The sequence below is a fragment of the Bacillus rossius genome, chromosome 1 (genome assembly GCF_032445375.1).
Source record: "Bacillus rossius redtenbacheri isolate Brsri chromosome 1, Brsri_v3, whole genome shotgun sequence".
Classification (NCBI taxonomy): domain Eukaryota; kingdom Metazoa; phylum Arthropoda; class Insecta; order Phasmatodea; family Bacillidae; genus Bacillus; species Bacillus rossius.
Genome location: NC_086330.1, coordinates 27,622,876 through 27,637,242, shown reverse-complemented (window position 1 = coordinate 27,637,242; position 14,367 = coordinate 27,622,876). Strand labels below are relative to the sequence as shown.

Here is a 14,367-nt window from a genome sequence, read left to right as displayed (position 1 = left end):
CGGAGCGAGATGGCACCGGTGGTAACTCGCAATACAATGTACCCTTCTAATGTCAGCCTGTATTTCCGTTCTTAAACATAAGAATGGAGGGAGGCGCATTATGTATTATGTGCGACAAGACAGCGTATGAATGAAATGACAGCGCATTATTTATGACAAGAGAAATATTTTCTGTGAAGCTTAAGAACGAAGTTCCAACAGGTTTAAATAATACCTCATCAGCCCAGCATTCATCTGATATCCCATGCACTATGAACGAATTTCGCGCAACTTGCCTTTGCGGGTTGATATATACACGAAATGTTTTGCCTGTTTTTAACTATGTTTTTTAATTCAATACATCCAATCTCTATGAATCCCTGTAGTCTCAATGTCCTGTAACACTTCCCTCACTTCGTTCACAATTGTACAATGTCTGTAACTGATAGTTGAATTCCAGATTTAGCACCCACAGTAAATACAAAATAAATCCGAGAAACTTGTAATTATCTCACACTTGCATCGTGATTATAGCATAAAGGTAGTGAAGAAAGAAAAATTTTAAAAATATATATATTTATGGACTAAAGTCCTGATCAGTTACACGTTTGTGTTGCTAGTTGAACGTCCCGTAACAGAGAGGTTGCTATAAGTGGCGCGTACGAATAGCATCTCGCAAAGGAAAGGTAGGAAAGGGGGTGGTGGTAAGTTGAAGTTCGGGACCAGAAATATTGATATTTACTTGTCTCTTTCCGACCTTATTTTTTTTTCTTTCCCGTACGAGAACCGAAATCCAGTCCAGTGTCTTTACCACACTACGGCACGGCACATCACTTCGTATTTGTGCATGACTTTTCCTCTAGTGACCACAACACCTGTGGGTTGTCTGAGTAGTGACAAGAGTTGTGACGGACTTGCGTCAGCTAGTGGCGCTCTCAAGGATAGACTTCACTCTGAGTCAACCACGGGTTAGCCGAATGGGTTTATGGGGAATGGGTGGCAATGGTGCTGGAATGGGTTGCCTCAGCCTCTCATTGTACATTGTAAATTTTTTTGTAAATGTATCTGAAATGATTAGGTATGTAAAATTTACAGATATTTATAAATTTGTACATTTACATGAAAGCAACAAAATAGATGTTCGCATTACATATATTGTAATTTAAACAACACATGGATATAGTTATTTTTACGTATATGAAATACTTTTTTTAAAGATAATACTGAGTATTTATTACAAAAATTGGTGCATAATTTTAAATTTTAATTGATGTTTAAATCAAGCATAATTTTTATACAAAGGAAACGATAATCTAATAGTCAATGATTTGACTTTATTTTGTTGTATCATGCTTATTATATGCACCGTTAATACTGGAATGCTATTCAGGGAACCCTTTACATATAACTTCAAATACTGGCGGTACTACGACAAAGCAAAGCATAAATGCCCAGGTAAGAATCATAACCCAGCATTAGTGATATAGGTGCGGACCTCGTGTCCAGTCACCTAAACGATGGTAGAAATAGAAACCTTTCTGCCCGGAAATCTCTTCTCTTGGACTATCCACTTTAGTCCCATACTCAGCCTGCATTCTTGAAGCATGACCAGCCCAGGTATTTCCCTGTGTCTATGCAGATTTAACCTTGGCCCCAACTTAACTATACATGCTACCTACCCTTCCTGCATGGTTGAAACCCCGCATGTTTCGGCCTGAGACGCGCTCGGACCTAGGTATTACAAGACGTTCGGGTAAGGTAGTGGCGAATAAGCATTGCCTCGTTGGGACACAGCTCGGCAAACCGTTTTAATAAACGGTTGCCTGCGCGAAGGCTATAAACTGGTTCCAGCGCATTCTAGAGATAGTTTCGCATTCATCGATACATCGATACTAGAGCTAGCAACACCAGCGCACAAAAATAGAACTTTTTTTAACTGTCTTAAGTGCTTTTTAAGTTGCGACTATTTCTTCTTATTACTATTAAAGTATAGAAAATGTATTCCAATATAGATTATCTTTCATTAAAATAAGTTTTGGTACGTACGTCCCAAAATGTTCACGAAATTGAATATGTACGAGTAAGAGACGCCAGACGCGGTTTTCGCCTTCTTGACAATATCAACGCAAAAGTGAGCTCTGCGCATGCGTGGAATTCGGGCAACAGATCAGCAACCGATTGGACGTCAACATCTGTTCCCTGAAAACAAGGGACTGGCCGTGTCCTATCGTGCCTAAACCCTTGTTGTTGTGTATATTCCAAGATAGATTAGCTTTCATATAAATACGTTTCGGTACGTCCCAAAATGTTCACGAAATTGAATGTATACGAGTAAGAGGCACCAGGCGCTGTTTTCCCCTTCTTGATAATATCAAACTCAAAAGTGAGCTCTGCGCATGCGCGGAATTTGGGCGACAAATCAGCAACCGATTGGACGTCTGACATCTGTTCCCTAAAAGGTGCGTCCCCCCCAAATGTTCACGAAATCGAATATGTACGGGGCTGGCGGCGACACGCACCTGGAGTGGTCCTGCCGGCGGCGTCCATCTTGTCCATCTCCAGGACCTCGTGCTCGGGCACGTGACGCATGGCGGGCAGCTCCTCCAGCCGCCGCACCGTGAACCGTCCTTCGTCCTTCATGTCCTGCGGGCAAGCGGACACACACACATACTCACACCGTCTTACCTTTGAATATATATACTGTATAGAAGTCGCCAGCCCAGGTTAAAATTTCTAATACGGTTTTGAGGTAGTTGGTTAATTCACCGCCGCAATCGCCACCATCTCTAGGGCATCGACTTGTGGTGGTCCCTAGCGGAAAAGTGTCGAACTCTTCGAACACCCCTTCCCCCTCCCGTTGAACGACCTTGAGCTGCAGTGAATGATTGGTGGGGGGTGCGGGGAATGACAGCGGGCGACAGTACTGCGCTCTAACGTGTAAATAACAACTAAGACGATACAGGGCGTTACGGCAGCGCACTGCAGCGGTGAATGTGTGTGTGTGAGCGAGTCTTAACAGTACTCGCCAGAGATGTGTAACATACAAACCTCGGTAAAGAGCAAATTCATGTGTTCTCGATGGCGCAAATACACTTATAAAACGAAACTCGGTCACTAAATTTAACGTCGAATATATTCTTTAAAATAATTACAAAAAAAATGTCATACGTAGTTTCCGCACCAGCCTCTATAATTCGTTGCCAATGCACCTACAACGACTATCGGATCATTCGATTTGCAGAGCGAAAATTTAAACAATATAATAAAACGGCTCAAATTAAAACAGAAAAATAATGGGGAAAAAATAATACCCCGGATTTTCACCCAATTTTTGACAAGGAATTTTAATTAAATAATGCCAATCGTTTACAAATCCATTAAACAGCAAAGTGGTTAAACATTTCCGTTCCATGTCATTTCCCTCGCATTCACAATATTTCCAAGGGCTAAGATATTACACATCAAAAATAAATATTTATAACTGAGAAAATTGAGCTGAAAGTGGAAAATACATTGTTCATTATAATGGTGGTGGGTTGAATGTTTGGCCACTAGATGACACAGCCAAATAGAATGTCAGTTACACACACACACACACACACACATATATATATATATATATATATATATATAGCTTAATGTAGAACGTAATTTTACCCTAAAAACAGCTAGCTCAGTAACTCGCTTCTTTTTTTCTTTTGTTGCGTAACTCATTTTGCGTTATTGTTTCTAGTTGCAAACCCTCGTAGAATAACCACCTTGAAACTAGCATATGGTGTTACCACGGGAATGTTGATGGTATGCAAAGGTTTGACAGATGCAGCGACGGTATTATGAGAGGTGTGACATATAGGTTAGATCACTTCTTTCAATAACCCACCTATAAAAAAATTAAAAAAATTAAAAGATGACAAAAAAAACTCTGCATGCAATATCTGAACTTAGATTTGAAGTTGGCTTAAATTTTTATACATAATTTTTGTACATTTTTAGTGCTACTGTAAGGTTTGTAATTTTTCTCAGCTTTGTAACTCTTAAAATCCAGTGCCAAACCAAGTTTTGATAGTAAATAACTTTTCAAAATGTAATAAATCCTTTTTGAATGGATTTTTTATGGTATATAATTTTTCAAAATTTTAGACTCCCCATTTACCTGGCACGTGTTCTACACCACCTAAAACCTTCTTGTGATCACCCCTACCCAAAAATTTTAATCTTAGTACACTCCCAAACATTTGACACTAACCTCTATGGATGATTTATCCCATAGAGAGTGAACACAGAGGTATAGCGTGAGCGAGGCTATGCACGTAACAGAAGCACGTAACTTAGAAACACGTAACTTGGAAACACATACCTTAGAAACATTTATCTTAGAAACACATAAGATAGAGTTTTCTATGGTTCTAATAATTCTAAATGTATTTTAATAGGCTGCAGCTATTCTAAGTTGCGTGTTTTATAAGTCACGACGGTTCTATATCATGTGTAAATTTTTTTAAAGATAATTCTGAATGTTTTAAGTCATGACTTCCAAAGTTTTGCGCAGTTGCGAACTTACGTGGCCAAAATCCTACTGTGCGTACAGACACGTGGCATTGTCATATATCAAGAAGTAAAAAGCATTCGTGCTAAAAAAAAAAAAGGAAAACCGTGGTAAATAAAATTATTTTAATTCGTTAAAATAAATCAAGAAAGTTGGCAACTGGGTCGTGGGGACAGGACCACACTTTACGAGGACTCAAGTGATACCTATATTCACGTAATACGCAAAGAAATGAGCTTCGGTAATAATCACCTTCAGATTTAAGGTAATGGTAAGGGTAAAATTATACACCAATGAAGAGATAGACTGACAGCGCGTAGAAACTGCGCAGCGTAAAAAAAAATGGCCCTAACATTGAAAGGTCTGTTTTCCAGTAAACCGACCGTCGCGTCGTAAACGTGTTTTACGGCAGTTGAGGTCATATAAATCTCATATCACTTTGCAAGTCTCAGTTTCAGTGCTGTAGGAACTTGAGAGTTCGTTAAAACACTTCCTACATGGAAATAAAGCTTAACATTTTTATAGTTTACCCAATCGAGTGTACTGCTTAGGAATAATTTGTAAACAAACGCACGTATTTTTAAAAAAATTAAATCAGTACGATTATAAGTTTTGTAAGATTTTCGAACTAATGTTATAACCATGAGTAGAAAGCAATACTAAAAGATTTTATCAAAAATCTATGGCTTATGGTCACACAGTAATTCACAGAAGCTTAATATGACCGAACCTTCAAAATTATGCAGAATGTTTCCGAACAACACTGAAAACGCGAAAATAAGACGAAATTTATCTTGAAACGTTCTCTGTAAAGTAACCAACAGGGTGTTTTGGTGGTTCTAGAAATAAATTATGGAAATTTAGGGGAAAAAACAGACTGATGACTGGAGCAGATGTCAGTTCCCAAAATGTCATAGCGGTTTTGTCTTAGGGAACCTACTGTGTTTGCCTTTTCTGGCATCTTTGCGTTGCCCAGAATACCTGTTTACTATAATTGTTGGGTTCCTATGTCACTCTGTTGTCCAAGGTCATTATTATTTGTCTGTATCTACTGTTCTTCTTGCAAGTACCTCGTCGTTGTCAACCCATTGTGTTTGTAAAGGTTTAAAAAAAAATTCTGACCAAGTCATAACACAGAATTCTCTGTGCTCTATGCATTTAACTTTTGACATCAGCTGATTTTGGCTTGTTTTCTGCGTGTTTGTGTATTCGTTCATCTCTGTTCCCGTTCTTGGGGTTTATCTATGACACAGTGTAAACCACCAACGACGTTTATAAAAAAAAAAAAAAGTACCATATTAAGCTTTCCCAATGCAAGAATCATTCAACGAACGAGATGATATTGATTGGTTTCTTTACTAAAACATGACATCGAGATTCTTACACAGTGTGCCCATAAACGTCCCATGTTATAAAATTTAACAGTGTCAACTGTAAGCGTTGAAGAGTGTTGGTTCAAAGTCACAAATAAAGAGTAACTCAAACAGTTTTAAGATAAGCGCATGCGCGAATACTGCTTTGTTGTTTTCTCGCTAGCAGCGCAAATTAATGGCTCTTTCTCTGATTGGTAGAGGGTGAACCTATAAATTTTATTTGGCAAACAGGATGGTTGCCTCCCCATTGTAATCTCTTTGTACGAGAGTGGATGAACGTCGAAGTCCCTGACCGTTGGCTTGGTCGTAATGGTCGAGACGACAGAGCTCTTTTTCGCTGGCCTCCACGTTTACCTGACATAACGCCATGCGAACTGTTTTTACTTTGGGGCTTTATAAAAGATAGTGTCTACGTTCCGCTGCTACATATTGATTTGCCCGTGTTGAGACACAGAATTGAAGAGGCTATTGCTTCCATTACTCCGGACGTGTTAACCAAAGTGTGGAAAGAATTGTACTGAAAGTTGGATGTGTATCGTACAACTAAAGGTGCATATATTGAAGATATGTAAAAAAACTATCTTAGTTTACCTTTAATACGATGAATTAATTGTTGTAAATAGTCTAAACTATACTGTTGAAACTGGGGCATTAATTTATGGACACCGTGTAGAAACGGTTGAGGACTAGGAGGAGGGGGAGACGACAATGTTTCAAGAGGATGAAACGAGAAATTTCATCGACCAAGCACCAAGTTTCCCACATGCAAAATAAACTGGTTTTCATCTAAGGACGGGAATCGAACCCGGATAGCCTAGGTTGGACATGCGAGTGATATGACCACTCTAACCACCATGACTAGTTTCAGCTTTTGAAATAAACATACACAGAATAAAGAATATTTATTTAGAAACCAATTGCCAAGAAATATGTAGTGGGTAATACCACAGGAAAGATATTGTAACTTTGTACATCCTGTAGCTATGGTAATTTTTGCATATATGAAATACGCTTTCAAGATAATTCTGAGTATTTCTTACAAAAATTTTCGTATAATTTAATGCTATAATTTTTGTTTTATTCAAGCATATATTTTAAACCATAGAACAGTTGTTACGATATTAAAAAATAGGCAATTATTTTGTTTTATTGGGCTTATTACTGTGCAAAGTTAATCCTAGAAAGCTTTTCAGGGAACAGTTTGCCAATAACTTTTAATTATTGGAGGTGACTGGGAAAAAACAAATTCTGGGTAAGAATCCAAACCCAGTGTTACTGCCAAAACATTTTTCTATTGATACGGTTGTTTTCCAGTATCTGTACGAATGTACAATTATTTATAAGTTTACGTAAATATTTCTGTTGCATTTACAGAAGAAATTTACGCTGTAGCGGTGCATGGCCTGTTGTCTACAATCACCAACTCAAGATTTGCAATCGAAAGACGCCCAGCGAGCAATAAACTAGCAATAGCAATGTGACAAGAATTGAAAACTGAATTTCTTATGCACCGCCTGATGGTGGCCCGAGACTTCGCGGGGCCAACGGCCATTTACTCTGGTGGAGGGGGGAAGAGGTGAATGTTTTGGAGAGGGGCCTTATCGAGGGGCGTGGGAGGTACGGAATATCCCCTAGTGATTGGTCGGATAATGGCCATTAACGAACTCAAACGAGATTTTTCACTACTACTCGTGTATGAGTTTTCAAGTGATTTGTGAAACATCGCGACAGTTATCGTGTCCAAAATATTATGATTGCTATATATATATATATATATATATATATATATATATATATATATAAACTTTTTATTTACCGATGGTTTTGGGGTCTATGGACCATGAGACGAAAAACTATATAAATATTTTCGAAAGTCGCACAATAGGTAGTATTTCTTTGAAATCTACCTTTAAAAAAAGTTACTGATTCTTTCAGTACTCGCCAGAGAAGTGTAACTTGGTAACGAGCCAATTCATGTGTTCTCGTGTTATTTTTATTGAAAATATACTTGGATACGGAAACGAAATTTAAAATAAAATTCTTTTAAATAAAACCCAGTGGAATAAATATATTGATCAATAAAATATTCGCTTTTCAACTACATACCAAAAATTCTAGACGCAAATCACACACTTACTTTCTGCGCCCGCCACTAGAATCCGCTGTCTGAATCGTAAACGTTGCTTGCCACTATCACCCGCAGATGGTAGCACAAAACAATCGGAAATTTTAAAATATTTTAAACGGATCCCATAAAAGCGTTAGAGACTTGAAAATACCCTTGTACCCGCCTATGAACCTAATTATGGCCAACGAATTTTATTAAAATGATATCCATATTTTTAAATTCATAAAACATTTCATATATAATAATTTTCGCACACGTTAGAATTTACAATAAAATATTAACCCGAAACATTTTATAACACATTATTTCAGTATGTTTGCATGTTTGTGTGTTTGTTTGTTTTTATTAAACGACTAAAAAAGTATGATAGTAATAACTACAAAATAAATCTTAACCTTATTGAGCTAATTCAAAATTATTATATTATAGTTTTATTTTAAAATGTTTAAACAATTCCCGAACACGATATTGAAACCACAATCCTTGATGTTACCAAGCGAGCCTGTTGAAAACTAACAAGGAGAATGATTAATAATCATTGCAATACCAGCTCTTGTGTATTATAAAACTTGAGATTACTTTTTACATTACTATTTTAGTTAACCAAATTTACTCCGGGGTAGTTCAACTATCATAAAGTTTCATTTGGGACACCAATACTTTTTGTGTGTACCCGAATGTTTAGGAAATACTATATACGGGTTTATGTTGCTGCACGTGGGTCCGCCATTTTCGTGTCACATTTTCGCTCATTGAATTCCGTTCCACTTTCACGAAAAATTACTTCTACCAACTTCCGTATACCGAGAGCTAAGATGCTTACACTTCAAAATATCTAAACACTGTAAAACTTACCGTGGCCATAGATGTGAACATGATGTCTGCATATCGCATGACATAAAAGGTTTGCTATAATGTATTTTTAATAACATATTGTGATATTTCTCTTGTCAGGGAAAAATCCCTATATTATAATTACTTCTCAACGGCTCTGGTTTTTGAGGATTATCATATTAAGTAATTAGGATATTTAATAGTTCTATTTAAATTCTAATAAATTAAGATAATGTTATATAATGAAGAGGAGCCTACAATTAAAAGACAATTATTTCACAGTGCAGTGGCGTTGGTAATAAAAGGATAGGTGCGGTTGCCTATTACCGTTAAGGGGGGGGGGGGTAACCGGCCTTGGGGCCATATCTGCTTCCAGCAGAGTCTGTTTTGTTTGGCTACATTCGTGAGTTCATTATAGGAAATGACTGGACCGGCTGTAAGTCAAGAACCAGATGGAGCCTCTTTATACATGTGACTTATACCGGAAAAACAATTTTGCCTGAAATGACAATTTTTGATAAGCTGACAAAGAAGAAGAAACAAGAAAGAAAAGAAAGGGAACAGGAAGCAGGTGGAGGGAAGAGGCTGCGGATGCGGCAAAAGGAAACAGAGAAGTGTTTAAAGGACAAGACGAGCTGGCAAAGAGAGAAACACCAGAAAGTTGTTGAATCAGTGTCCTTGCATGTCGTTGTGCTAAGTACAGGCAACCGTCCCTACATAGATGGATTTCAGATATTCCACGTGGAATTTTAGCAAAGGTAAAATCATCACCAGACGTTTTATTGTGTGGACACAAATGTAAATGGACTTAAACTAACTATGACAAGGCTTTATTCTGGCTGCTGGAACGGCAGTGGTATCAGAATGGATATGTTATTCTCGTTAAGGGCCCACAGAATGGTTTAACAATTCATAAGGCAGATTGGAACAACTAAGGCCAAAAACTTTCCAATGTCAACTTATCATGACGATAGATGCTTGGAAAGTAAAAAGATCAAAGTAGTGCTCCTAGAATACCCTCACGGGTTCAGCTTTAGGAGGAAGAGATGGTGAGGCTAGGCCGGGCTTTGCCCGGAATAACATGTAGCGCAGTCAGAACCCATGCCCAATATTTGGTTCTCCGAATTTGGACATGTAAAAGATCCATTCATCTCATTTCGGGTGTGCCCTATCGGGATTAGAAACCGAGGGAGTTAGATGAGCGCGGGCTTGAAGGTCTTAAGAGTTTGTAGAGCAGTCGGGTTAACGCAGGCTTTTAGTGCGAGGATGTTCCCTGGTTCGGGCCCCAGTTAAGGTACTGGTGTACGTCGGTGTTTGTCTGATCGATTTGCAACTCCTGTCACACATTCAGCAATTTATCAAAAGGAAGGAAAGAAAATTTAATAAATGTGAGCTGGACGCTCGGTTCTTGCCAGCGATGTGTAAACATCTAACTTCGGTAAGGAACAAATTCATGTGTTCTCATGTTGCAAATACACTTGTAATACGAAAATTGGACACCAGATTTAAAGTAGAATTCTTTGAAATAATGCCGAGCGTAATAAATATATGAAAATTGTGTTTTCAACTACATTTGTAGACGCGAATCTTATAATAGTTCCGGGTCGTTCATTTTGCAGAGCCAAAGGTAAAAAAAAAAAGGGCAACTGCTCCGATAAAACCGAAAAAGACTTTAAAAAATACTAAACACTGGCTTTGCGCATAATTTTCGACAAGGAGTTTTATTAAAATCCTGCCGATCTTGTTAAAATTCATAAAACAGTTCATACCATAAAGTTTCCCTTTGTCTCTATGAACATTGGTTCACGTCATCTGCCACAGAGGGCTGCATCGTTCTTTATTCACTAAATTACTCCTTCCAAATGCCGTGTACCGAGATCTAAGAATTTTACACATGAAAATGTGTTAGCGTGATCTTGTTGTTGAGCTTAGGGTTTGATTCACTAATGGGTCTGGGATATTTAATTTGAGGAAAAAAATACTCATTAACCGGTACAGCCTGAGTGTTGTCCCTTCACCTACACATCACGGAAGACAAAGTTAAAAAACAAACACTTGATACCCTCGCCTAGTATGCCCCTCTCAACCCTAGCCATTGCCCCACAGGATTTTCTGTGTATCCAACCTATAGACACGAGGCTGATCAAATCATCTTATTAATTTTATTCTTTTGAAATTCATAACCATTTTTAATGATATAAAGTTGCAGTATTTTGGGCAGCAGGTTTTCAAACACGTTAAAATTGGTTTTACACTGGATATTTTTCGCAAAATCCGGGAACAATATTTTTTTACGTTTAGTGCACCTCAGTGATCCTCTTGCTCATTCTGTGTTTTTACGACCAAAATTTCTAGGTAAAGACCACTAGGTTTATTCCCAGGTAAAGACCATTAGGTTTATTCCTAGGTAAATACCGCTAGGTTTGTTGCTAGGTAAAACTATTAGGTTTATTTTGTTATATGAAAACTTTGAGACAGTTTGATATTAATTAATTGCCTCAGATATAAGTTGAATTCTGGATGATATTTTTCAACCTTTTTGGTAACACATATTGGCTGTTACTGAATAACTTCTTAAAGGACCCTTTGGTCTAAACTTTTAAAGGAAAATTTAAAAGTGCATATAAAAGGATGTAGGTAGTGTATTCGGTTTTACGAATAGTTACAAGGATTCTTACAGAATCGCCGATGAAGCCTTTCGTGAAAGGACGAGTCGCTAGCGTCGTTTTTGCAAAATGTCTTGAATTATAAAGCTTTTTTAATAATATAGGAAATCCATAACATATTACGAAAATTTAATATAGGTAGTCCTTATGCATCATTGTGTCCTTTTAAGGGTCTGTGCATTATCTTTTAGTGAAATTTTAACGACAGTTTTATTAATAACCAACTTTTGCATCATTTTACATTTATTATTAACGTCAAACGATTAGCTTAAGCGTGTAAAATTTTTAAAAATTACCTAAAAAATAGAGTGTAAATAAAGTTCGTACGAAAATTAATTTCCTTGTGAATTCACGAGGATGTGTTTTCTCGAAAGAATTCGGGTGTTCTTTCATTAACATTTTCTTACTGAATGCTGTCTTGAAGTCAGAGGATCATTTGGTTATCTGACTTCCTCGAATCATCGGTGAATCCTGGGTTAGCTCCACTTTCCTGTCCATCTCGCTTGAGCAACTTTTGACCTGCTTTAATTTGTTGTTATGCATAAATTAAATGTTTACGCCTGTCTCCCGTAGACTTTTGCCAAAAAATAAAACACCCGTTTAGGATGATTAAATGGTTTAAAATCTCAGGACAGTTAAAAAAGTTTAAGAAATGGTTTTGATATTTTCCTGTATTACCCATTAGTTTTTACAGAACAAATTTTGAGTTCATTATTTACCTTAAAATATCTGGCATGTATGAATAAATGCTTTCTAAGGGTCGGTTAGAAATTCGTGATTGTTTTTACTTTATAATTTCGCTCTCCATGAAAATGTATTTATATGGACTGAGTTTAATAATCCCTTTTAGGAAAATAATGAAGTAATGTGAAAATATATTAAAATTGGCTTTTCACGATATTTAAGAGCTTCATTTAGGAACTTCAATTTATAAGTTAAATATTTCACCTCTGAAAACATCACTTTAATAATAATAGTTAAATTTTCTATTAAAATAAAGGTAGTTATATGCATCGCCTGTAAATAATTATATTCCTATAAAGTTGCCAAATCTGAAGCCATATTTTTAACTCTGTAAAGTTTCCACATATTTACAACCAGAAGTAGTTCTGGAAAAGCGATTGTTTTCGTTTAAACTCCCCCTTTACATCGTTTCCAATGCCAAATATGCGCCACTCTTCTTCCTGTCACACACCCGTACACCTTTAGGATTTTATCCCTTGTTTCTCCCTGTTTTTAATTATAGGTAAACCTCTTGCGATCAGAAAGTCCTTTTTATGAAATGCAGTTGCAGTCGCTCTGTGTATTGGTATAAGAGCACTCATGCTATTATGACCGAAGTGCATTTATTATGGAAAAAACACAGAAAACAATATTCTCAATTTCAAAAAAAAATCTAACATTAAACTTATCTTGAAAAAATTACTTTACTCTAAAAAATAACTTTAAGAATAATGCGTTCAATTTTCAAACACCAAGGCATACTCCCAACGAAGGTAACCGATAAATAATAAAATTTGAAACTAATCGAAAACTTGCTCCTAATTTTTTTTAAAAGATATCCTATACCTTCTGTATGTATATGCATATATATATATATATATATATATATATATATATATATATATATATATAGCTTACCGCGTGATGCTATTACGGCGTTTTTTAATATCTTTCGGTATTTTAAAACATGGCGGGTGTTATAAATAGTCCTAAACTCTTCCTTTTGTTTACGAACACCTTAGATAATGACGCTGTACAACATTGATGTACTGTATACTTTTAATTTAATTTAAAAATGGTTATTACACAGCAATGTATATCTAGTTGAAATTTGTGAGAGAAAAAAATAGAAAAATTTAATAATCATTTTGAATTAAAATTAAACAACACACATCATCATGTTTGTAGATAATCAGTATCTCAGTTGTTCGTAAACCACTTCCACTACTATCATGTTTCAAAACCTCAAAACTGCATTAACATAGCAGTGGCGTAGCCAGGATTTGTGTATGGGGGGTGTTAAGAAGAATGCACCCCCCCTTCCCCCCCCCCCCGTATTAAAGCGGGGGATCCGGGAGTCCTCCCCAGTGAAAATTTGGATTTTAAGGTGTAAAATAGTGCTATTTAATCTGTTATCGGTTCTTAAATTTTAATATTGTAATGGTAAAAATTTTATTAATTTTAATATGAAATTTGTTTGAGTGGTGAATAAGAAATTAATTAAATATTTGGTGCTATGGGGGGGGGGGGTTTGAACCCCTAACCCCCCCCCCCCCCCTGGCTTCGCCCCTGACATAGCGCGGCCAGAACACGACAAATTAATAATTAATTATACGTGACAAAACTATCTGTTCCGTGGTTGAATTGACCTTATTGTCCTAAATCACCGCGCGATAAAAAGCGCTCGTACGTACCTTAAATCCTGATCGGCGAGAATTTCAATTTTTTTTTTGTCTTCTTCTCCGCGGCGGAGAAAAGAGAGAGAGACGGGAGCGCGCCTGCCCCTCCGGACAGAGGAGAACCAACCCGGCCGCGCCGACGCCCGTGCTAGCGCCGAGTGCCTTCCCGCGTCGCGACGCCGCCAGACGTCGGGGTTGCGCGCGCGCGCCGGAGTGACGGCGCCCGGCTGCGCGGTGAGGCCTCGCGTCGACCTCCAAGGTCACGGCACCGCGGGGGGACACTCCCCCCCCCCTTCTTTCCCTCCCCCACTCGTCAAAACCTCTTCAACCCTCTTCCTTCACCAACAACCACACGGCGCACGATAGGTACACAAGTCATAGCCGGAGACGCACCACAACGCCGAACGTACAATAACGCCGAATGCCAAATTGACTACAA

The 14,367-nt window shown here is 37.6% G+C and overlaps 1 protein-coding gene across 1 annotated transcript in view; it reads right to left on the bottom strand.

Moving 5' to 3' along the window:
• Positions 1–14,143, bottom strand: part of LOC134533464 (bumetanide-sensitive sodium-(potassium)-chloride cotransporter) — a 98,222-nt gene extending 84,079 nt beyond the window's left edge. The window contains exons 1-2 of the mRNA XM_063370990.1: positions 13,944–14,143; positions 2,499–2,622 (exon numbers count right to left, since the gene is read on the bottom strand). Coding sequence (XP_063227060.1) covers positions 2,499–2,619 — 121 coding nt within the window. The 5' untranslated portion in view covers positions 2,620–2,622; positions 13,944–14,143. The remainder of the gene's footprint in view (positions 1–2,498; positions 2,623–13,943) is intronic.
• Positions 14,144–14,367: the final 224 nt, after the last annotated feature.